The sequence below is a fragment of the Eptatretus burgeri genome, chromosome 1 (assembly GCF_056783735.1).
Source record: "Eptatretus burgeri isolate ZD-2024b chromosome 1, Ebu_testis_v1, whole genome shotgun sequence".
In the NCBI taxonomy this organism is placed as follows: Eukaryota; Metazoa; Chordata; class Myxini; order Myxiniformes; family Myxinidae; genus Eptatretus; species Eptatretus burgeri.
This window is the reverse complement of record NC_140961.1, coordinates 142027415-142053767: the sequence shown is the minus strand read 5'-3', so window position 1 is coordinate 142053767 and position 26353 is coordinate 142027415. Positions and strand designations below refer to the sequence as shown.

The 26353-nt window shown below is 42.6% G+C and overlaps 1 protein-coding gene and 1 long non-coding RNA gene across 5 annotated transcripts in view; one reads left to right on the top strand and one right to left on the bottom strand.

Moving 5' to 3' along the window:
- Positions 1-15229, bottom strand: part of LOC147035646 (uncharacterized) — a 28421-nt gene extending 13192 nt beyond the window's left edge. The window contains exon 1 of the long non-coding RNA XR_015049197.1: positions 15134-15229. This is a non-coding gene — a long non-coding RNA (uncharacterized LOC147035646). The remainder of the gene's footprint in view (positions 1-15133) is intronic.
- LOC147035645 (uncharacterized) overlaps positions 1-26353 on the top strand; it is a 121565-nt gene that overhangs the window by 50367 nt on the left and 44845 nt on the right. For 3 of the 4 annotated variants that reach the window (XR_015049192.1, XR_015049193.1, XM_085845842.1), the window contains one exon: positions 5470-5645. Coding sequence is in view for 1 of the 4 variants with exons in the window: in XM_085845842.1 (XP_085701968.1) it covers positions 5470-5645 (176 nt within the window). In the remaining 3 variants the exon portion in view is untranslated. Of the gene's footprint in view, positions 1-5469; positions 5646-11206; positions 15495-26353 lie in introns of those variants that run through there. The other variant, XR_015049190.1, reaches the window with a different exon arrangement.

Below are 26353 nucleotides of genomic sequence, written 5' to 3'. Positions count from 1 at the left end.
GGGAGGTACCCACACCCAGAAAAACTGGTGTGATGACAATTGAAGTCACCACATATGAGGAAGAGAGAGTTGGGATGAGTGGATCGTAGTTGGTCCATGTTTTCAGAGAGCAAGATATAAATGGAGTCAGCACTGTTTGGTGGATGGTACAACACACATATAAACATGAGGTGGGAGAGGAGGGGAAGCCGTAGCCAGAGGTATTTCTGGGGCTGTGGGGAAGTGAGGGCAGTGCATGGAGAGTGAGGAATAGAGTCTTTGATGAAGAGAGCAACTCCTCCACCAAGAGGAGGCTCAGGTCTGTCATACCAGAAGAGACGTCTTGAAGTAGGAAAGTTTCTGTGAAGCAGATTCTGTCTAGTTTGTCAGTGGTAACCTGTATGGAAAGATCTGTCAGGTTTGAGCGATGGCCCCGGATGAGACTTGGTCGTGGTATGTTGAAGAAGGGAGTGGGCAGGGGAAGGTACAAGATTTGAAGGGTTGGGAAGAGGGAAAGGTGTGATGAGAGGAAATACGGAGCATGTTTGTGGTGTTGAGGTGTGTACTGATTGAGAGAATGAGATATCTGTTCGGTTAGAATGGAGCCCATAGATATTAGAACATCACACACGTTGGGACAACAGAGGAGGAGCTGAAACTGAAGCAGAAGACGGTGAAGAGGCACGAAGAGCAGAGGTACGATGAGGGGCAAAATGGGAATGGTAGTTTGGAGTCGGTAGCTGGAAGGAGGTGGTGTGAATTGGCACTGAAGTTAGAAAAAAAAAAAAAAGGACGATTGATGGAACAAGAACATGCATTGAAAACTGGGATTTAAATTTTTTTAAAGTCAGAGACATGATTAAAGACATTATGCGAGGGATGCAATAAAGGAGAGTTATGAGAATGGAGAAAAAAATCTAACAGTTGGACTTTTTAGACACAGGATGAAGGAAAGGTCGAATTGAAAAGTCTTTTTAAGAAGAAAAAAAAAGGAGTAGTGAATCATGATGCAAGACCGAGAACCACAAGTGTGAAAGATGAAGTTGAAACATTTTAGGAGACCGTTTTTTGTTTTTATGTTTTTGATGAAAATTACGTGAGTTTAGGAAAAGGAGAGGTAGAGATTGGGACCATACAATGTGCAGAGTGTTGGTGTTGCCTGAGGCCTAAGTCACATTTGCCACGGCGGCCGTGGGGTCTCCAAAATCTACGGCCACTAGCAATTATACGGCGGCCGCAGTATTTCCACGGTCACACAATGTAGCAGTCACATATGTTTTTATATCTCGGGGAGCCGCACGGCGTGTTTATAAATTGCGGAGACCGAAAACGTGGGGTTGCCGTACGGTGACCTTAAGGGGGCCCTGTGGCGGCCATAGAATTTTCAAGGCAGATGCAAAGTAGCCTCAAGGCGACTGCAGGGGGGCCCTAAGGCGAACGTGCGGCCAGACGGACGGTAACGAGTGGGTTAATTTTATTATTATTATTTTCTTTTGCCAGTTTTATTTTTTTCAGCTTGTCGAATTGCTACGGCGAACGTAGAAATGAAAAAAGTTATAACTCCGCGTTATAATTCCACGGTGACCTTACGACCTGTAAAAGATAGCCAAACGGCGTAGTGCCACCCTGAGGCCACCGCAGAAACTCAGCGGCCGCCGCACTTTTCTGTCAATTCAGAGGGCGTACGGCCGCCGTATCCTCACCGTAGAGCAAATGTGACTTAGGCCTAAGCAGTCTCCTTGGCTATTTGGCACAATCCTGGACGGGTCGCCACTCCGACACAAGATACCAGCATGCTGGCACTCATTTTGCTGACCTCGGAAGGATGACAGGCCAAGTTAACCCCACCTTGTATTAATTCAACAGCTGAGCGGGATTTGAACTCAGGATCCGAGGATCCAAAGCCCGCCACCGAGACCATTAAGCCAACACCAGGTGTGAACGATAAAGATGAAACATTTTAAGAGACCCTTTTTTGCTTTTATGTTTTTGATAAAGATTATGTGAGTTTAAGGTAAAGGAAAGGTTGAAGAAAAATCGTGAAGGTGTTAATGAATTTGGATTGGTCAAATGCAGATGGGAGCTGGTAGGTCGACAAAAGTAACAGGAAGAAGAAGAAGGGGGTAGAGAAACACGTTGTTATGGAAGGTATAAGGTTAGAAGTGAAAAGACATAAAGAAAAAAAAAAATTTTCATTGCTTTTTAAAGATTAGGTAAGATTAGGTAAAGGAAAGGTTGACGAAAAAAAATCGTGAATCTAGATGGTGAAATGTGGGTCAGCTCAAATAGAACGAAGATGGTTGGCGGAAGAAGGAAGAATAAGAGTCGGTATAGGAAGTCAAGTGGTTACGTGGGGAATATGGTAAGGAGGGAAATGGGGGGTTTTTTGTTATATTTTTATATTTTAAGACAAGAAGCAGAGGGTATAGTTGAGAGGGATAGAAGGAGGACGGTGGGAAAAGTAGAGAAAATAAGAACTGATGGTAATAGGGAGAAAATACAAATAAACACAATCGTGCAAATACACGGGAAGACGGGTAGGCCTCAAGTAAACCCGATATGACAAGATTGACGAAAACTCACTGAATAGCACAAATTTTTAAACAAAACCGAACTTGGAATACACAGTAAACATGGAGGTAACAAAATAAACAGTCAAAACGTGACAACCAACGACCGGAAAATTATCTTTGAGAAAGTCCTGAGAGACCCCTGAGAGAACCAACCGTCACCTCAAAAACCAGACTCGGTGGGCAGCGCTGTCTTTCTTGGCTGGCCTATTTTCAGGGTGTTTTACATGAATTGAACTACAATTTTTTTTTAGAGCAGTATACCCTATAAGGACAAGTGATGGGATGGAATAGGATTTAGTGGGTTGGGAGGGCCAAGGAACAACACCAACATGAACAATCCGATGATGGAATGACACCGGTGGAGCTGTCCACCGAGTTGATACACCCAAGGACTGTTGGTGATACGTTAAGGAATGTGATAGGACATTAGGGCCATCGCAAACGACAGCAACCCCGTGACAGAATGGTGTTTGAAGCGCCTCCCACGAGAATGCCATGACATCATCCAGAATGGTGAACGCTTTGTGCAAAGTCTATTTTCGACTGGGCCGAACAGGAAAAAAAAGGAGGAGTTGGAAGAAGATTCAGATACCGTTGCAGAATTATATGACTGATAATTATGCCTACAAAAGTTTGGTGACGATGTGCGAAGTGCTGAGAGAGAAATAATGGGGATAACATGGGATTTGAGAGATTAGGAAAGCCAAAGACAAACAAGAGCAACAACAATATTGTGTTGGAATGTCAAACAGAGACTCTTTTTATTCACATAGATGACAGATATAGCTTCATTATTTTCTTAATGGCTATTATATCTTTGAAATGGTGCAGATAGTATTGGCAAAAAGGACTGCGTGAGCCCTTGAGGTGCAGCTGCCGGGAAAGACAAGGCCAACATGGGTGGAACAGACGGTAATTAATGCCAGGATGTTATTGCAGGGCACAGTTGCGTTGGTGTGAATCTGCATCATATTCACACATGTGCTCTATTACTGTGTGAATAGAAACTCTAAAGTCGTGGTTTCTAGAGACTATTTTTGTTATTTATAAGAATTTTATGGCTGGGAGAATGTCCTCTAAACCACAGCTCTGGCCTTTCTCGTATGAATTGTCAAAATATGTCGGTGCTGGTTTCAAATAACCATCCAAAAAGTTTCAAAAAACTTTTTCAACAAAAGGGTTGTGGTTCAAAATTTCATCCTTTTGTTGAGGAGGGATGGGCAAATTATACCTAAAGAAAGTGGGGAATCTTACCAGATGCAGTAATATTCATGTATTCTTTATTTCGCATAACCCTAACACCGAGAGGAGGTTTTTTATTGTTATATTTATATACCCTCTGTGTTTAAATATAATTCATTAGATGTAATAAAAAAAATCTAAAGAATAAAAACACCTTGGGGAGGTTATTGAGGTCAAGCAAAAATTCACTTCCAAACAATTTGTACCTTTATAATATACATGTCTATTACAAAAAAGGAGAAGCGTCCGTCCCTCCGTCAAGCCTTATTCCAAAGGGTTCCTGTTGTCGTATAATAATACAAATGGTACCGTTACAAACCTAATAATCGATTTACTTGGAACAAAAATTAGTGTCCGTTTAAACATAAAGATGCCTATTTTTAAAGCCCATATTTCCACATTGAAGAAGAAGCAGGATTAGGAGTTTGGTGCAGGGGATCTAATGGTCCCATTTTTATTAGTCCACGACAACAGGAACCCTTCAGTTAGGTTAGAATACAGAAGGAGCACACAAAATTATATCTAGTAATACTTTTCAAAGCAATAGAAAAATATATAAAAGTATGCAGGAGCACACAAAAAACAACCACCACAACAGCTGTGTGTCAACAAAGATCCTTTTTTTTTCACAAGTTTCACTTCAATTTATATCCTCACGAGCAGAACATCCACCTCCTGGGTGGGTCGAGTTTGCGCATCACTTGTTGAAAAAAAGTATGGTCTGCTTAAGACACTACAGGAAGAAGACTGTAGATGCTTGCGTGGTGTGCGCTTAAAGATTTTGAGATGGCCTAAACGTCTAAAGGGTACTCCACCCCCCCCCCCCCACACCCACACTCCATTAAATGACCCACTTCCAATGAGACATTTACAAGCAGTGAGAAGAATTGGATCACAGTTCATGTCTTCGGGGTCAAAATGGTCGAATCTCTCAAGCATGTAAAAAGGGTCTAAAAATGTCCAGGTGGTCTAAATCTCTAAATGGTCAAGGGTCCAAGCTGTCTAATCTGTCTGAAGGGTGTAAGGGGTTTAAATGGTGTTTAGGTCAAAGTGGTCTGAAATGGGACTTAAGGGTGTGTAGGTCTAAGGGTTTTAGGAATCTAAAAGGTCGAAAGGGTGAAGAGTTCTTAAGGTCTAAAGTGTCATAAAGGTCTTGAAGGCAAAAGTGGTCTTAAGGGTCTTCGGGTCTTAAAGAGCTTGGGATCTTCATGGTCTTCTGGGTTTTAAGGGTCTAATGGGTTTTAAGGGTCTTAGGGGTCTTTGGGGTGTTGAAGGGTCTAAAGTCTTAGGGGTCTTGAGTATTTTTTATGGGTCTTGTGGTCTTTAAGGTTTTTGGGGGTCTTAATGGTCTTAGAGGTCTTTCTGGATCTTGGGGGTCTTCAAAGGTCTAAGGGGTCTCAACAGTTGAAAGGTTCGAAAGGTTTAAAAGGTACATTCCAAGAGTACGTAATTAAGACATCTGTACCGTCAGGGTGCAACTGAAATTTAAGCAGTACATAATTAATAGACATATAGTCGCATGGCTTCACAGCTTCCTGGGTGCACGGATCTTGTTTTTTGTTTACATAAACATATTATATATATATATATATATATATATATATATATATATATATATATATATATATATATATATATATATCGATCGAGATATGTGTCTCCATCCATCCTTTAGGACCATACACTGTGCAGAGCGTTGGTGCTGCCAAAGCAGTCTCCTTGGCTATTGGACACAATCCTGGATGGGTCATCACTCCGACGGAGGAAACCAGCATGCTGGCACTCATTTTTGCCGACCACGGAAGGATGACGGGCAGAGTCAACCCCAGCTGGTATTAATTCAACAGGAAGGTAAAATTTTAACTCGGGATTCTCGGATCCCAAGCCCACCACCCTTAACCATTAAGCCAACACCAGGCATATATGTATATATTGTTGCGGTTCTGGAAATTCACAGAACACCATTCAGGTTCCTATAGATTAGTTATCTTGGTAAGTACGTGTTTTATAGATAGCCCTTTGCCCTAGTCTAACGGGTATTTAAATGTTCCTGCGCTGTGGTTTATTATCATAGTTTGGTTTCCTTTTAGTTCGTGTATACACCACCGACATTACCGCTGACCACACTGCATCGCCCTCACCTGCATTCGCTTCCTCCACCTGGCCAATCGCGGGGTTTTCCGCTCGATTTGGCGAATGAGAGGAATGCGAGGGCGCATGCGCAGAAGGGCGTCCGGTGTGAGGAAGGCGGAGCTCGGGGAGGAGCCACACGGTGGCTCTCGACCAATCGAGGTGAAGCGGTGGGCCTAGCCATGAAACTCCCCCGCTGGAGACTCCGCCCAGAGGGATGGGAGTACCCCGCCCACTGCACGCCTGTCCAATCGGGAATGGACGGGGAAATCACACGATGCTCCGTGTCCAATGGGGGAGCAAACGGGGAGGAGACAAGCACCTGAAAGAGTTCTGAGGAGATTCGAGAGTTCTGAGGAGATTTTTGGTGTGGAACTTGTCAGCTCTCGGGAAGGCAACCTGAGGCGATTTAGTCGGTCTGTTCTGGTCTCTCCCTCTCCTCCCGCTTCAGCGCTGCCCGACCGCCCACCTGGACTTCTCATACAACGACCTCGTCCCGGCTCCAGAGCCGACGGTCGTCCCTTTGCGCCTGGCTGTTACAGCGACACCAGCCCCCAAGAGAAGGGGACGCCCAGCCGCACTACGTGGCCAGGTAGCCTGCTGCCCGTGGCTCTCACAGCCGGACTGTCCTCCTCGACTGGAGAGCCGAAATAAAGACCCAAGGAGGTCCATTTCTGTCTGGGTGTGTGTGTGTCCATTTGTGGTGCCAGTCTGAGTAAGTAGTGAACTGCTTGAGTGTTTTCCTGGATATATCTGCATTGCCTTGCCTTATATTCAGTGTAGCTCTGCTCTTACGTGTTCCCTCGTTCCCCATTATCATTTAATAAATATCCCCATTTGTTCAATGTATTCAGCTCGTCGTGTCCATTTCTGGTCTTGACTGAATGTGTCGTGTGTGAGGGATTAGTTGGCAGTTGTGCCCCGGTAACAAGACAATCGGGCCGACGGAGCTCGGCGATACAACCGCTCGGCATCGCACACGGAACGGGCTCGCTTAAGTGGCTCGCTTCCGTACGAATTCCGCCGAGGGTGAAGTACCCCGGTATCTGGATCACGTGGGTACTTCGGTAAGTTGAAGCTTGCAATTAACCCGACCCCACGTGATCTACCCATTAGCGTATTTCGGTCCAAAAGAACCAGGAACCGTCGACTCCGGACTTATCCGGGGCAACGATCTGTAATTCCGGGCGATCGAGCCGAGGCGGTCCCACTCCTCCATCGAGGGTCATGCTCGTAACGGTCGACGCCGGCAAAAACTACAACTATATATATATATATATATATATATATATATATATATATATATATTATCCCTGTGTCGTAAGAGGCGACTAGGGTGTTGCGTCAGGAAGGGCATCTGGTGTAAAACATGTGCCAAATCACTATGCGGATCATACCGATGATCCGCTGTGGTGACCCCTAACGGGAGCAGCCAAAAGAAGAAGAAGAAGAAGATATATTATATATATATATATATATATATATATATATATATATATATATATATATATATATATATATATATATATATATATATATATATATATATATATATATTGGATCGCCAAAATAGGTGACCCTTATTGTCAGTAATTCTGTCTGTTTGTTTGGATGTTTGTTCGTTTGTCATCAGCATAATTGGTAGTAAACGTGCTCCGATTTTGACCAAACTCGGGTGGTAGGTACATCTTATGACTGAGTGCTTTGGAAATTGTGATGGGTGCTAGGGACGCTTTGGTTCCCGAGCAAGAGCCGAAAAACCTTCAAAATCGGTACCGTTCACACGAAATCAATTTCGAAAGCCATTATCCCACGTAGGCTTATAAAATTTGGCATGCATCATCGACAGGTGATGCTCTACCAAATATATACTGGTTTTGTGATATATGGAATAGTTTACCCGCAGCATCCCCTACAAATGGGGTATGCCCGAAAATTGGCGAAAATTGAAGGCCCCCTAGTGACCAGGTGATTGCATCGATCCAAATTAAACTTTGCAGGTTCATAGCACGTAATGAGTACTACAACTTTGCCTCAGGACATATTGACCAATATTGCTTAGGTCAGGGGTCAAAGGGCAAAAATCGATAATATGCGAGAGCTGGAGGTGCCTTCACGCCAAATGCTACTCCTCCTAGGGTTATGGTTGGATGGTCATGAAAATTCACACTAATCATCTGGAATGCATTGTACATAAACAATCGAGCCGGATTTTCGATTTATATCTTTGTTCAGCCACAGCAACCCCTCGAACTTTGGGGATTTCCGATATCAAACCGCATTTTCGGTACTTTTCATACAAATTGAGACATTCGTGGTATGAAAAAACAACAAATTACGTGATAACATACCGAGTAGTTATCAGTCGATGGAACCCGTTGAGATTTGGTTTGCATAATCTTAAGGTGATTCTCTATCCCCTATATGACCTCCATTTTTTTCGATGTCTTATAGTTTCCAAATGGTGACCCTCTCAACTTGGGTGTCCGAGGGCCAGAGCATTCCCGCTGAAAATTCAAAGTACACTAGCTCCAAGACGGTTGAACCGAATCGAATGAATCTTTACATGCTTATAGACCGTAATGAGTACTACAACTTTGTTCATTTGCATAATGACCTACAGTATCTCGAGTAGGTCAGGGGTCAAAGGTCAATAAGTGCATTTTTCGGGCGAAATTACCATTCAAGGCACCCTTGCTCCTACACGGATTAACCGATACGAATAAAAGTTCATAGATACATAGTACTCAATGAGTACTACAACTTTGCTACAGGGAATATTGACCTATCTCGGCTAGTTCAGGGGTCAAAGGTCAATGAGTGCATTTTTCGGCAAAATGACCATTCAAATCCCCCTTGCTCATACACGGGTTAACCGATACGAATGAAAGTTCATAGGAACAGAGTACTCAATGGGTGCTACAACTTTGCTTCAGGACATATTGACCTATCTGGGCTTAGTCAGGGGTCAAAGGTCAATGAGTGCATTGTTCAGGCAAAATGACCATTCAAACGCCCCTTGCTCATACACGGGTTAACCGATTCGATTGCAATTTCGTAAGTACTTAGTACTAGATTAACTCAGATCAGGGGTCAAAGGTCATCAGATGCTCGGCGACCCATGGTCGCCTACCGGCTTGTGTATATATATATATATATATATATATATATATATATATATATATATATATATATATATATATATCGACGAGCGAATACAACACTTCGCTTCACTCATGGGGACATTAAGGGGGGGATAGAAAGAGGGAGCAAGAGGGAGGGGGAGGGAGGAGAGAGAGAGGAAGGAGGGGACGAAGAGAGAGAGAGAGAGGAAGGAGGGAAAGGAGAAAGAGGAGGGTGGGGAAGGAGAGAGAGAGAGTTGGGATTGGAGGGAGAGAGAGTGGATGAAGAGAGGAGGAAGGGGATTGAGAGAGGATGGAGGGGAGAGAGAGGATGAAGAGAGGAGGGAGTGGACAGAGAGAGGAGGGAAAGAGGAGGGAGGGGAGAGAGAGAGGAGGGAAAGAGAAGGGGTAGAGAGGGGAGCAAGGAGGGGTGTGGGAGTGAGAAGGGGTGAGAAAGTGGGGGCTACGAAGGGGGAAGCGAGGAAAGGGGGGCAGGGAGGTAGACTCATCAAACATCGCTATACACTCCAGGAGGGGGTGGGAGTGAGGAGGATGGGGGAGAGAGGACGGGGGAAGTGGGAAGGGGGGTTTGGAGGAGATAAGCATGAGGAGAAGGGGTTCTGGACTTGTGTTTGGTAGAATGACTTGTAGAGAAGGGGGGAGGGGTAATACAGGATTGAATGAAACGGGGTACAGTAAAACAGCACATTAATACAGCATGCGGAGACTGCCGGGAGATGTCAATGGGGCGGTGGAGAGGGACGGATTTTGGAGGAGGGATACATGAGGGGAGGGGGAGGGAAGGCAGAAGGCAAGTGTGAGGGGAGGGGGAGGAGGGGTAGGGAACTTTCATTTATGTTGTCGATATGACTCGATCAGGGTTCAAACTGCCAACCTCCCAGATCCAGAGGGAACGCTCTAATCCTTTCACTCCTGTGCCTGGTGGTGGAGTTGCGGTTGTGGTTACTCAAAGTGGCTCTGTTAACGATATACAATGTAGGGGCAGCTACAACAATGTGACAATTACTGGTTGTTTTGCACTTCTGTTTATAAGTTACAGATCAGGCTCGAAAAGTTTGTCTTCCAATTAGAATCACAAATGATGACTCCGCATTGTCTAGAAACCAATGAGAATGTAAAGAAGAGTTTTATTTTTCACTTTTTCTGTATGCACATTAAAAATGACTACATCTGTAAACTGTTGAATGAAGTGCTTGTTCTGATTACTCATTCTTTGTACTTGAGTTATTTAGCTGCTTGCAGAATGCAATCACAATGCACTTCATAAAATATACAAAGATTAAATCGATGAAGTGCTCGCAAAAGTACCTGGCAATGCCGGGTCCCTCCTACCACTCCTTCCCCCTCCCTCATCCCACCCCACAATTTCCCCTCCCCCTTTATACGGACCTCCACCACACCCATTCCCCTCCCTCTTCCCGCCCCACCCCCTCGGACTCCAAATCTGCCCATTCTCCTCCTCCTTCCACCAACTTCCACCTCTTCCCACTCCTTCCCCACCTCACCCCTTCCCATACCCTCCTACCACACCCCTCAATCTATACTGCCATCCCACTGCTCTCCGGACTCACTCCCCACCCCTTCCCTGAGAGTGAGAGAGACAGACAGACAGACAGACAGAGGGAGAGAGGTCGAAGAGAGGAGGGAGGGCTAGCAAAGAGAATTTGTAATGCTTAATGACCACACACACACACACACACACACACACACACACACACACACACACACACACACACACACACACACACACACACACACACACACACACACACACACACACACACACACACACACACACACACACGCTATCGTGCCTTCAGAAAGTATTCACACCCCTCGACTTTTTTCACATTTTGTTGTCGCAACCTGAATTTAAAATGGATTAAATTTAAATTTTTCTTTATCACCGATCGACACAAAATACCCCATCATGACAAAGTGAAAAATGGTTTTAGAAAACTTTGCAAATTAATTGAAAATGTGAAGCTGAAATGTTTTGCATCAATAAGTATTCAACCCCAGAGCCAATACTTTGTGGAAGCACCTTTGGCAGCAATTACAGCTTCGAGTCTTCTTGGGTATGTCTGTATCAGCTTTGCACATCTGGATTTGGGGATTTTCTCCCATTCTTCCTTGCAGATTTTCTCAAGCTCTGTCAAGTAGGATGGGGAGCGTCGGTGAACAGCAATCTTCAAGTCTTTCAACAGATTCTCAATGGGATTCAAGTCTGGGCTTTGTTTGGCAGCTCAAGTACTTTCACGTTCTTGTTCTGAAGCCATTCCAGTGTTGCTTTGGCTGTTTGCTTGGGGTCATTGTCCTGTTGGAACATAAATCTTTGCCACAGTCTAAGGCTTTTGCACTCTGAAGCAGGTTCTCCTTTAAGGTTTTTTTTTTTGTATATATTGATGAGGCTCGTATGAGAGCTAACACACAATGCACAACAATTGGGCAGGATAATAATAAAAAATAATAATCAACCCAAACAAAGACAATGGAAATCTGACGCAACAAACCCGGGCAGTGTATATAATCAGCACTTCGAAAAGGCCCACATGCCTGATGTGTTCGGCCCACAAGAAAACCAATATGGCGGCCATATCATTTTGTCTGGCTGTCATGGTGGGTGAAGTCAAGCGACAAATGTGGGTGGAGTCTAGCAGCTGTCTGACTAATAGGTGCATTTTTCAAAAATCGACCTTCAACAAAGAACCACAACAACAACAGCAACAACCATTCAGAGCTCTTATTGACCTGTGACACATCGCTAGTAAAAAAATATCTTATGTTATAAATGGACGACTCCTATATTGAAAACATTCTTTAAAACCTCAGAAATTGTTGCAATAAAGCTGGAGCAGTTTTCAGCGGTGAATAATGTCAACATTATTACGTAAATGATACAAGTTGCAACCACTGGGTATCTACAGTTATTTTATGTTGAATAATTCATCAAGCTTGTTTTGGCATTGTGCATGGCCAACAGAATTCCAGGGGAAGTGCTCTTAGATTGTCATATGACGTGTCTCATGAAAAGCCTTCATCAGTTCAGTTTTGTTTTCCTAATGAAACATTTAATCCATACAATCTGATTTGATTTGTTCTACAAACTTTAGAAATACAGGCCTAATGGGGGTAACAGAGGCTCTCTTTGTGTCAGCTTTCCTAAAGTTGGATTACACAGGGAGTTTTGGCTGGAGGAAGCTTGCACTGACTGTGCTTGAATGGATGTAATAATGTGCAGACGGGGAGACATGAGAGAAGGCGGAGGGGGGTTTGGAGAACCATGTGTTCTGTACACAATTGCCAGCTCCAGGCGCCTGTTATGCTGCTGCATGCAAAGTAAGATGCAAAGGACTGAGCGGCCTACAACTACCCATGGTTACTTGGAGCTACTCCCAAACAGTGCCGTAGATTATCCAAGTGATCACGTTCCTGACACGAGGAGCATGAGATGAGGGAGGATGAAGGCGGAGAAGAATGGGCTGCGTGTTATGTAGAAGGAATAGCTCAGTTCAAGGTTATACGGATTACCATGTCTCACTCGGGGAGGAAAATATAGGTGTGTGGACTGAAATCATGGCTCGGCCAACACTGACATGGATTGCACATCAACCTTGTGGAGCATTTTTACCTCCACCACCGAAGGTGGATGGAGATTATCTTTTCACCTCTGTCTGTTTGTCTGTGAACGGGATAGAATATCTCAAAAAGTTGTGAAAGGGTTCAGACGAAATTTGATGGACAGGTTGAGTGTTTGACAAAGACAAAGTGATTAGGTTTTGGTGAACATCTGATCTGGAAATGAGAATTTGTTGAGTGATTCTTCACCATTGAGAGATGGCACCAAAAAACGACATATATAGCATGATATTTCAAAAAGTTGTGGATGGATTATGACAACTTGGTGGATGAGTTGGGTAGGTGACAAGAACAAGCCGATTAGATTTTGGTTAAGGTCAGCAGATCTGGCCTTCCAGTGGGATATAAAACGTAAACTGTTCAGCCTGGCAGAGGTATGCGCTACCAAGTTCTGTTCTTGTTCGCCTGTCCACCATGGACGATTGTTGAGTAATGGAGACAATGAGTGAAGCCTCTTGAGGCTGCTCATATATGTAGAGCATCAGGATAGGGGTGATGCATTGGGAAGCACCACATTGTGCTGGGTTAATGTGCAATACTGATTCTTTATGTGAAATTAAAAATAAACATTGTTTCAGCATGTTAAACCAAGACATTCGAGATAAGCCTGTTCTGTTTTGTAACACATTTTCCAAACATCAAGAGAATATGCCTCCAAATTAGGATGGATATAATATTATGATAAATACCATCAAGTATGTGTAAATATATATATATATATTTTTTTTTTAATTTATAGCAAAGGTAACAAGAGTGAGAATTGCTTTGTAATACATGTCCCCTACCGATGTGATATTTTCTAAGTTAAAAAGGGCATAACTGAAAAGTTGACAAAACACCCTGAAACTCAAACTTGTTCTGTAACTTATTATAAATATCATAAAGCCATGTACCAAATTTCAGAAGAATATGTTAAAGTATATGGGAAAAAAAACAATCAGAAAAACCACAGGTGGGACGGATGGATGGAGAGCAAACCTATAATTTCCTCCAGTGAAACCGGTAGGGGACTACAGTAATAAATACATGTTCTCGTCAGCTGTTATCCTTCCCCTTGCATGTGTTGTGTACGTATGTATGTATGATTCTCAGTTACACAATTATTCAAACCCTTTTCCGAATTAACCCTAAATCACTGCAGGAGAAAATTAATTGTTTGAGAGGTTAAAAAAAATAAGTGTCATACATTTTGCCTGTATGTAATCAAGTGGTTCAACTTTAAAATTAAGCTTCCCCGCTCGTCTAAAGAGTTTTAAGGTGCAACTCACTTGGTAAACCAACAAGGCAAACATGAAGACCAAGGAGCTTTCCAAAGAAGTCAGACATGAAGTGGTGGAGAAGCACCATTCAGGAGAGGGTTATAAGAACATTTCAAAGTCACTCATTATCCCTTTGAGTTCGGTGAAATCCATCATTAAGAAGTGGAAGACGTATCATACCACCCAGACTCGACCCTGATCAGGTCACCCATCAAAACTCAGCAGCCGCGCAAACAGGAAACTGGTTCAGGATGTCACTATAAATGAAACAAAGATCTACAAGGCTCTATGTCTGAGATGGGGATCGGTGTTCATCAATAAATAATATCCTTATCCCTTCACAAAGATGGTTTCCATGGACGAGTGAGAAGAAAGAAGCAATTTCTGAAAAAGACACATGTAAAAGCTAGTATAGAGTTTGCAGAAAAGCATCTCAATGATACTACAGGTATGTGGAGAAAGGTTTTGTGGTCGGACAAGACAAAAATTGAATTTTTTAGTCTGAATTCAAGGCAGTCTGTCTGGCACAAGTCGAACAACGCACATCATCCAGTCAACACCATCCCAACTGTCAAGCATGGTTGTGGCAGCATCATGTTATGGGGCTGTTTTCATCAGCAGGGGCTGGCAAGCTTGTCAGGAAAGAAGGGACAATGGACGGTGAAAAGTACAGGAGAATCCTTGGAGGCTGAATACTTTAGCAACCAGTGAATTTTGATTTGTACATGTGCTTTTGCAGGTATTCCTGACATGTAACATCCTTCAACAATAACAGGGTTTAGTTTGATCTCTTCAGCTATGAATAACAAAGTTCATATGGAAAAATTGTTTTTACATAATCCGTAATTTACCTAAATGTGGCATTATTGGAAGGGGGTGAATACTTTGCAAGCCACTGTAGCCAAGGTTGGCACGAATACTTTCCCAGTTCTCTAAAGTTTGAAGTTTGGCTCTTTCACGACTTTGATTATGTTCAAGATCTTGTGAAATTGCAAGGACGTAGAAGAATATTTCAACTCCAGGGGCCATATTTTAATTACACACGTAAGGAGGTGGATTCGTGAGCAAATTCAGACTGGGAACATCGTGAAAGGCGCCACCATCTTAAATCGTCTCCAATCCAAAACCATGATCTTTTCTACCTTCATTAATCCCCCCTCCACCTTACCTCAATGCTTTCTCCTTTTGGGTTTCCAGTTTTCTCTCTTGAGAGTTTCCTTCTTTGTCCGTCTGGTCCACCCTGTGCGTCCTCTCCTGCCCCGCATTCCTCCCTGAGCCAGTTGTTTATCCGGGTCTCCCTCCCTCTCTCTTGGCCTTTAGCTCTGTTGTGTCTCTCTCTCTCTCTCTCTCTCTCTCTCTCTCTCTCTCTCTCTATCTCTCTCTCTCTCTCTCTCTCTCTCTCTCTCTCTCTCTCTCTCTCTCTCTCTCTCTCTCTCTCTCTCTCTCTCTCTCTCTCTCTCTCTCTCTCTCTCTCTCTCTCTCTCTCTCTCTCTCTCTCTCTCTCTCTCTCTCTCTCTCTCTCTCTCTCTCTCTCTCTCTCTCTCTCTCTCTCTCTCTCTCTCTCTCTCTCTCTCTCTCTCTCTCTCTCTCTCTCTCTCTCTCTCTCTCTCTCTCTCTCTCTCTCTCTCTCTCTCTGCTGTTCCTTTTGTCTTGTTGCGTCCTGATTCATTGAGTGTACTAGTACTAACTCTTTCATGAGCCTCAACTGTATCCAAAAAGGCAATTTTTACCACATGCACATGAAGCGAAAAGCGGGGTTAAGCAAGTTGTTCACGTCTGTCCGTCAACAAACATCAGTTTACGATCGAAGAACAATTAAATTTCAATTCAATGTTATATTTTCAACATGAATTGGAAAACGAACCTGTAATTTAGCAATACGTTGGCTTTGAATTTATCCTGACAATGCATGCACACAGAGGAGTGAGATTAAAAAAAAAATTGTGCATTTGTCTGCTTGGCAAAATCAAGCAAAATTGAAAATCATTCAAAACAGGAAACGTACTGTTTTAAGGATGTTACAAAGGACACAAACTGCAGGCAGGAAAAACTAATGTAACGTGTTAAATAAGGTGGTGTAGAAAACGCTGCGTCAACGACAGTAAACTTCCAAAAATTGTTTCTTCACACAGCCTTTAAAATCTTAATTTTATTCCAATTGAATTATATGTATCAGGATGTGTGGGGTAAGGTGTTCTATGAACTCTCCAGTTGAATATGTAACAAATCCAACTCGATTGCCCTTTCATTAGCCAACACAAGGATGCAGGTTGATACAAGTTCTCTTTCATGATATCACCGGGTGTGTCGTTATCAAACTTCACAATCCTTTCCGCAATCGAAGAGAACATGCGGACAAATTGTTCCCATACGTAGTCTTCTTTAACAGTGTTCTCAGGCTCAATGACATTAGGACAATCAATAAATTGCCAAAAAGGTCATTGATCACTTCTGACTTCATGACAACAATATTGAAAGTAAGTTTAGCATCAACAAAGCCACAGACGAATCTCGAATAATAACTTTAGAACACTTTCATTTGCACGTTAAATCAATGAAATGTTTGAAAAATTCGGTCACGGTGCTCTCGATATGTGCTTGGTGTCCCTGCTTTTCGGTAAAGTTTTAACCGCTTTGAATTTGCGATCACATGTTAAGGATAAAAAACAGTAGATAATGTTTTACTGTAAAACCACAAGCAATGGCACAAAGGGTTATTATAAAATGTCGAGTGGAGGCATTCAAGGCAACACATGGGAGGTTTATTGATGTTCTTCCATGTGATCAAAGTGAACGTGCCTGGACATGGTGATTCGGCCGTTGGCTGTCTGGATGTAAAACTACGCTTTGGCAAAACCTTGAAGTTCCGAGTCACATCTCTGCCCTGCACAAGAACAAAGCAACATGGATGCCAACAGAGATCTCTTTCTCTCTTTTCACCGTGCTGTATAATCCATGCGGTGGGTATTGAAAGCGAAAGTTGAAAAAGGTTCTCCAAATTACTCCTCTCTGGGGCTTCTACTTATGACGGAAGCAGGGAGGAGGATTCAGGATGAAGCATACATGATTGAACACGGGTGGGAGTGGGACGGTAGTTGGAGTCAAAATTTCTGCCCTGTTTGCATATGTAATGAATAGATAACCTCTCAAATTTGTGTGTACCCACACAATGGAATGCAAGTACAAAATGCCATTGTAATTTTGCTCCACAATCGGAGAGTTAAATCATAACATATGCCTACATGAGAGGCTGTAAAGCTGGCAATGTCATATGCCAGCACTTACTTATGGACTAGAAATATTAAATGTTTTCTTTCCACAAGGGCAAGACATTGTGTGCCAGTTCGTATGTTTGTTTGTTCATCTTTCTCATGTCATAAGGCTACCGAGGCAGTTTCATTATATCTCGGTTACCATCCTGGATGGGTCACCGCTCCCACCCTGGATATTCCACCAAGATGGCAGGAATTTGGAATTTGTTCAGGGTGCCGGTGATAACTCGTCTACTCTTTGCAAAGGACAGTGTGGGATCTTTATCATCCACCAATTAATGCTGGCAGATGGAATGTCTAGTTTAATTTACATCCAAAGGACGGCGCACACATTGATGCCGAGCCCTGGATGTGAACCAGTGTCGCCACCCTTGTGGGGAAGGATGTGGGGTGGGGAATCGAATGGAGAGGGGGTAAATTATTTTATGCCCATGACCCGATACTAGGTACTGAAAGCACGTATGCAAAATTTGGTGTTGATTGGCCAAACAGTTTTCGATTCTATAAGATTCATGCATACATACATACATTTAGTCATCCTATTTAAATAACCTGATGCAGATCGGGTTATGTAGACTTTAATAAAACATCTCGAAGATATTCGTTTCAAAAACTGTAGCAAAATGAACTAGATATCTGCGATCACAAAGCAATCGCCATGGGTCAGCCTCCCCTGGTTTACCCTTGACGATCACCTATGACTTACCCTTGGCCCACGATCCAAAGATGGCATATTTTGTTTGGACCGCCATATGACCTCGACCTTCAACATTTAGTGATAGGACAGAGTAACCTAAGAAAAGAAAATGTGCCCCCATCTACAATCTATCCATAAAACTCAACATCGTGAAAATCAGAAGAAAATTATTCAAGTTGTGATCAAAAAGGTTCTTTTTTATCAATTCGGTCACAATCCGAAAAAGTAGGTCAAGGACATGAATCAAATATCAGGTGCACAACTTCAGTGCAGGTACACTATTATGATGCAGAACATCTTGAAAGGCCAAGCAGTCTTCGAGATTCCGCATTGGCAAATAAAAATTGAGCGATGACAAAAAAAAACTTCATTATTTTTTCAGCCCATTTGACCTTAACTGTGTTATATTTTTCAGTGCGCCATTTGACCTTGACCTTTACCTCACAGGGTTATGATGTAAATTAAGCATAAATGCCACTTGCTCTTGCCTATCTGGAGAGGGCAATTTTGTTCCGATCAGGCAAACCTCAGTCGAGTTATGGTGAAAATCTTAAACTGTCTATAATTGGGTCATGACCCAAAAATGAGGTCAATGTCAAAATTAGGCCAAACTTGCAAACTTTATATTCCGATGATTGATGCGAAATTGTCATTCCGCGAGTCCCAGCCGGATCCAAGGTACAGCTTTGGCAGAAAAAAAAATGGAGAAAAACCTAACTGGAGATTTGGTACTCCGAGGGGTGTAAGACCTTTAACGCGAAGGAATATGATGTAAAATAAGCGTAAATGCATCTTGCTCAAAGCTGGCTAGAGAGGGTAATTTTGTTCTGATCGGTCAAATTTTGGTAGGAATGATGATTTATGATGAGACATCATTTATGTCTTTGGTACAAACATCATTTATGATGAGAAATGTTAAAATGTCGATAATTAGGTCATGATCTGAAAGATTAGGTCAAGATCAAAAGATATGTCAACCCTGCATCCTTTTACACACATTATTGATGCACAACTTCATTCCGAAAGGCCTGGCCAGCTCCAAAATATACAGATTGGAAATTCGGGGTGTTGGGAATGCAGGAAGAAAAAAAGAAAAAAAAAAGAATGAATTTCTAACTGGTGGTTTAAGAAACTCTGTGGTACCATAAAAAATTTGAGGCACTAATTGTGGAAACAAACCTGACAACAGGTACAGGAGGAGGCTATCTTACATGGGGAGGCTCAAGTCAGGGGTGTAACATGGCAATAACGGGCCAAATGGCCTCTTCAGTTCCTTGTTTAATGTCATACAGGTGCCTGAAAACACTCCTTACACACAGTGTAGTCCCACAGAGACTGTGGATCCCTTGTGTGTTGCTTTCCACTCTGCTTTCAGAATAGGAATATTTAAATGCAAGTGATCTGATTCCCAACAGAGAATCACCGTCGAACACAGAATCTTGAAATGGCCAGCCAAGCTCCTCCAATCCCCCTCCCCCCGCTGAAGGGGACACAAGATGTACAATAGTCGATCGGCCAAAATGCCGCTATTTAATATTTTAACTTAAATTTGATTACAAATTGGAAGTTTTTATGGTGACGTTGACCTTCCTCGTGTGAAAATAATGCGGTGCAGTAAATTTCTGGGCAATTGGCCCAGGGGTATGGAATTGCATAAAATAAAAGAAAGGGCTTCACACAGAAACAACTCATTCATATAAGATATGTATGTGTAAATCTATCCCTTGATATCCTCCAAAATAGATATGACGTTATCCTGAAACAGCCGACGTGTCCCGCTTCTTGTATAAAAATGCGCCAGGCAGTTTAACCAGCACTTGCAGAGTTTCAAATCACTACTTCTTTTTTTAAAAACAAAGACAACTGCAAACGCGTGGGTAAAAAACCGTGCCTCGCTCACATGACCACATGTTCCACCAGTCTGGGGAACTCACCCTCCGCAGTGGAGATGTCGCGCCACATGAAGGAGCATAAATGTGCCTGAGGAAAAACATGGGCCTTAACCTTTGTCTTGTCCTTTAACAAGAGAGATAAATATGTTTTACATTCAAATTTGGTTCCATCACAGATGTGTCTTTTTCCCCATCTCCAAATTATAAAGTAGGTAAAAGTCGAAATATTCTTCTTCGTCACGTTTCGTCGTGACATCACACTCGGAGGTCAAGCACCAGATTTGTACTGTCTCTGGGTCACATTGCAGTACAATTGAACTCAAACGACTATATGTCAATTTTGCAGATTATATGCCGAGTCGATGCGTTCTTGGTGGTTGTAGTAATACAAGACTCTGTTTGCCAGAAATTGGACGAAGTTTGTCCGAAATACCCGAGTGTGGATCGGGCGGACAAAATGCGTCGCTTTTGTGCGACAATCCCAAAAAGTGTTACAGAGAATTGTGAAACAACAGAGATGATTTGATCTTGTGGTTGTCTACTACGATTGAGGGAGGATGCCCTACTCACGATAAAGCAGAAGAAACAGCCGTCGCTCAAAACAAACACCATCTCTACATCTCTGCCGAGCTAGTAGCAGATGTACACACCTGTTGCCATTTCCCGACAGTTACCACAAGAGCACCTGAAAATAATTTTCTATTGTCAACACAAATTTCTGCAAATCAAACAAACCACCGTCTGTTTATAGTGGAGAGAATGTATGTATGTATCATTATCTACAACTACTCCGAGAGGATTTGACCTAGGACCCCCCCTACCCTCAACCACCACCCCCACAATCCCACACCCCTCCACTATTCCCCCACAACCATCACACCCACCCCCACCACACTCCTCCCTGCACTATTCCTCATCAACCATCGCCCACACAAAACCCATCATCATCCCATCCTCCCCCCCCCCACATTACTCATCACCAACCTCCCCCCACAATCCCACCAGCATCATACGAGACCCCCCATCCCCTCTTACAGAAAACACACACACCCACACACCAGAAATACCTTACCACTTCTTACCTTTCCACCACAAAATATCCCTCGAAATCCACCAGCACACAAATCAAATACACATGCCCTCTTTATAATGAAGTTCCCTTTCTGGTAAACACTAATGACACTTCCGGTTTGATTCAGTAATAAAAATGATTTTAAAAATAGTTAATTTTTAGAAAATATCTATTATTTATTATTATTATTATTATTTCACATAACTTTGAATGCTATGGGAACCTGTTTACAAGAAAACCAACCAAACTTAAACAAGAGATTACAATGACGATTAGAAACCTTCTCGCATGACCGAATCAAACTCTTCACACAATAACCCCTCTCCAACATGATGGAATAGGAATACATCTTCTTAGCACAAACCACAAAATCATCCTGAACAGAACAAATTCGAGCAAATGTAATAAGACGAGATGAAAACACATCGTAACCTATCTTTACTGGTCCATTACTAGATGGAAATGTATTCAAGACAACAGGAAAACTAAAATAGACAACTTTACGGTACACATTTGTGCTAAAACAATTTGTTACAACTCTAACTAACACTTCCAGATATGTCACTGCGCTGTCATCGCCACTAGTCTTTTCTGCTGTTAGGCTTTTTCTGGATAAATCCTATGAATCAGCCTATCAAAAAACTTCGAATTGATCTCATAAATATCATCAATATAACGACATGTAGAAGATAATATTTTAATTAAACCTAACTTCTTCTCCTTCATCAACTTCTGCACAAAATGAAAACTCACAATAAACTAGGGCGCTCGGTAGAGCGCATACCTGCGCCATGTAATGCCTGATCCACGAGAACATTTGGGGGCCAATGCATTTTTGAAATATCATGATTTATATCGGTTTTGGCCTCATCCCTCAATGGTGAAGAATCACTTAAAAAATTAAATAATTCTCGTATCCAGATTTGGATTCCGATCTTCACCAAAATCGAAGCAATTCGTCCTTGCGACACACGCAATCTGTCCACTAAGTTTCTTCCGAATCCATCCAGAACTTTTTGAGATATCGTAACATATATATATATATATATATATATATATATATATATATATATATATATATATATATATATATATATATATATATATATATATATATATATATTGTTGCAAATTCGCGCCCGCCGGCGTGCGAACGGCCACGTGACTCGAATCGCGGCACGTCGCCCACCGGACGGACAATTCTGTCGTGACCCTCTCCGACTAACGCCGGGAGCCAGTCACAGGTGGGCCTTTCGGCCTCACCACGATCATGCCAATTGGCCACCCGCGTGGGATAGGGTTGTTCGCCAAACTCGACCTACCTAAGTACCCACGCGGAGGGTAGACCGGGCGATCGCACCTCGCCGCAGGTCGACTCCGGACACGGGCCGCTTAAGCGATCCGTTCCGTACTAACCGAACGGTGTTATCGTCGGCCTCGACGGTTCCGATTAATTATCGGGCGTATTAAGCCCACGACCAACCCTTTACATGAAGCAAGATGGAGATTCAATTAAAGAAAAGACGAAGGGAAACGGGAAAACAGTTCAACATGATGCACATTTATTCCGCGGCACACGGAGAGCACACATATACAGCCAAACAGAATGCACATATATCAAATGCTACAAAAGAAACAATGAAGCAGAGATACTACCGACTAAGACCGACACACGGCAACACTTAAACAGTTTTACTTCACCAGACTGGCGCCACACACACACACACACACGTTTACACAGAAACAAAAGAAAAGGCCACCCTCAAAGACAAGGGGGCAGACGGGGCCTGTGGGCCAATATTTGCGCGGGACCTGAAAGAGCGGTCAGGTCCACGAGACCGGGTGGGTCCTACCCGCGTCTTTGTGATGAGCCGCAAATGTGGCAGCGCGGCGGTGCCCCGACTTCGTGCTCCTTCGCGGGTTTCGTTGGCACCGCTTGGAGTGGGGTGGGAACGGGGCCCCCTTTTCGCACTATCTCAGCGCGGGGGAAAAAGGGGGGGGGAATTGTTGATGCTCTGGGGAAAGAGTATAGCTGGCTTGCTTGGGTCCCGTGACGAGCGATTCCACCGCGACCTCGTCGCCGACCGCCGTCTTCCTTGCCTCGGACCCGAACTCCTCGGTCTCTTCCCCAAATTCTACTCAGCCGACTGCCGAAAACCACCAGGATGCCCTCGCCTCCCGACTCCACTCCGCGCTCCAAACTGACTCTGCCCAAAACTCTCTCCGCTCTTCTGCCACTCTCCACTCTTCCAAGGCTAACCCTGCCCAAACGACTCTGCCCAGATTCGCCCCGCGCTCGGCGCTTTATAGGCCGGCAGGAGAACCCATATGCAAATTTCTGGATCAGAACGAGCTCGGGGGCGGAGCCACGCTCGCCCATTGGACGGAGAGAAAGGGACGTGAATCTCCCCTGATCCTATAATTTGCATATCTCCATTCCACACAGACGCGCCTGGAGGCGGGGCCAAACCGCCCCGCACTTGCCGATTGGACGGATCAGAAGTGGGCGTGTAGCATTCCTGATCCGAATTCTCCTCGGAAAGGCGCATTTTGCACTCGCGGCTCGGCGCGCATCTTGTACGAGCCCAGGACAGCCCGACGCTCAGTGCTCACAGGTGGTGCAGGAATGGCCGCAGAAGGAGAGAGGTGAAGGTGGTGGAGGGTTTATGGTGGTGGTTTATGGCCATGGTGCCGTTTGGAATGGCGGTGATGCGATGTTTGCGGGAGCGAGTTGTGAAGGTAAAGATCGTGGCTGTTGGCGTTGTTGTTGTTGTGAAGCGGCGTTGTGGTTGGTGGTTGTTTTGTGATGGTTGGAGCGTGGTTGGTTCAAAATAAAGATAGAACAGAAAAACGGCTATCTCAAAGCATCGCAGCCCGAATGAATCACATTTATTCTCACTAAACAACGGGTTTGGGGCTAACTACACATGTACTTACAGAGATATCTCACCTACGGGACCTGAATGGTGGTTTGCGAATTTCCACAACCGCAACAATATATATATATATATATATATATATATATATATATATATATATATATATATACATATATATATATATATATATATATATACATATATATATATATATATATATATATATATATATATATATATATATATATATATATATATATATATATATACATATATATATATATATATATATATATATATATATATATATATATATATATATATATATATTGTTTTTATCTCTTGATGGTGAAGAATCACTTAAAAAATTCTAGTTGGCATATCCAGATCCGGGTCTTCACCAAAATCTATTCAATTTGGCCTTGTCACACACCGAGACTGTCCACAAAATTTCATCTGGATCTGTCGACAACTTTTTGAGATACCCTGTACACAAACAGACAGACAAACAGACTGAAAGGGGTGAAAACATCACCTCCTTCACCTTCGGTGGTGGAGGTAACCAGGAAAATATCCACAAATAGGGGGCTACAGTTCCCTGCCACTGGAATACCTTTTATTTGTTGAAATATTTTCCCACCAAAAGATACAAAAGTGTGAAACAAAATAAAATTAACAATATCTTTAAATTATTGTTGGTCAAAACAATTAAACCCATATGCTGTATGTTTTCTTCGAAAAGAATGACTTATCAAGCTTGACACATAAAAATTTATTATAAGAGTTAAAAAAACTTGATCAACTACAGGAAAGAGTGCATCCTTAACCGGTACTAAATCCACATATGCATACAAAGTGTAAAAATCAAAAACATTAACAGATTTAATATTGAGGAATCTAATCAGATCTAAAAACTCTAAAGTACTCCAGAAAAAAACTTTAAAAGAAACTCTAAAGTGGAACTAATACTCCAGAAAATGTTCACACCAGAATTATTACTAATTGATAAACAATATTTCCCTAAATTGCTCCCTAATCACTCGTAAACCTGAGTTAACCATAACTGACAATTGTTCCAAAGTGCATTTTCTAGCTCCCGCTATAAACCTAAACTTATTTGGGTTTTTGTGAAGCTTTGGGATCGAGAAAAAAAAAGACGGACAATACATAAATTTACATTTTTACATTTAATGTTAAAATTATTTTTCAAAACTTCCTGATGTTTAGCTACAATGTTTTGGAGACGCTTTTGACTTGGAACATATGTGCTATTTCCTATACTAGTAAAAGTAACTCCATCAATACCAAACTCCCCTAATAAAACCTCCATGTAAAACTTTTTACAAACTACCACAAAATGATTGGCTGATTTGTCTGCCAAAGCTATAACATACTTCTCATGCACATTATGAATATCGTTATGAACACTCAGCTAACTCGACAATACCTTTTTACCAATATGGGGAAAACAAGCCTTGATGACTAAAAAATTTAATCCCATTGTCCAAAATTTCCACAACCCGATTATAACATGTAGTAAAACCATTTGCAGTGTTGTTTTGTGGTGTAATTCCTTCCGACCTGGTTTGGTTGTTTTTTTGGGAGATTACATCCCCACATGTTTTTAGCTCACCTTGAAGGTAGTTCCAAGGAGCTTTATGGGATGGCGCATCGTCCGTCCGTCTGTCTGTCCATCCGTAAACACTTGCAACTTCTTCTCAGAAACTACAGATGCAATTCCGATGAAACTTGACCCCAACCTTCACCATCTGTGATGTACCAAAGTTTATTCACAACAATAAAAAAATCGGAGTCTGAGGGGGTCTATGGAGGAAGTTTATGGGGGGTTGCCCCCATCCCATAAAGAGTATTTGCTTTCTTCTCAGAAACTACACACATAATTCCAATGAAACTTCACTACAACCTTCCTCACATGTGATGTACCAAAGTATATTTACTCCATTAAAAAAATCCATAAGTATTTACTTTCTTCTCCGTTAAACATTTTGTAGGTTATCCATACGTACCAGTAGTTCTCTGGTTTTGTTAACCAGCCGCTACCAGGTCAGCATCCAGGGGGTTTGCCCCTATTTGTTTTATTTTTACCCTCTGTCTGTTTGCCTGTTTACAGGATATCTCAAAAAAACTATGGACGGATTCGGACGAAACTTGGAGGACAGGTTGGCGGTTTGACAAGAATCGATTCGATTTTCCTGAAGATCTGGATGTGGATATGATAATTTTTTTCATCATTCTTTGCCATTGAGAGATGGGACCAAAAACTATGTACAGCACGATATGAAAAAATGTTGCAGACGAGTTATGACAAAACTCGGTGGATGAGTTGGTTAGGTGACAAGAACAATCGGATTAGGTTTTGGTTCATGTCCGAATCCAGATCCGTCCTATCAGTGAGATACAAACTGTAACCTGCTAAGCCTGGCAGAGGTATGCGCTCTACCGAGTGCCGTTCTAGTTATTATATAATGTTTTTCTGTATAGGTATAGATTCGTCCAGAGGGGGTAGCAGGATGGCCTCGAGGTATAAACACTCACTTCTAAGCTACCGATCCTGA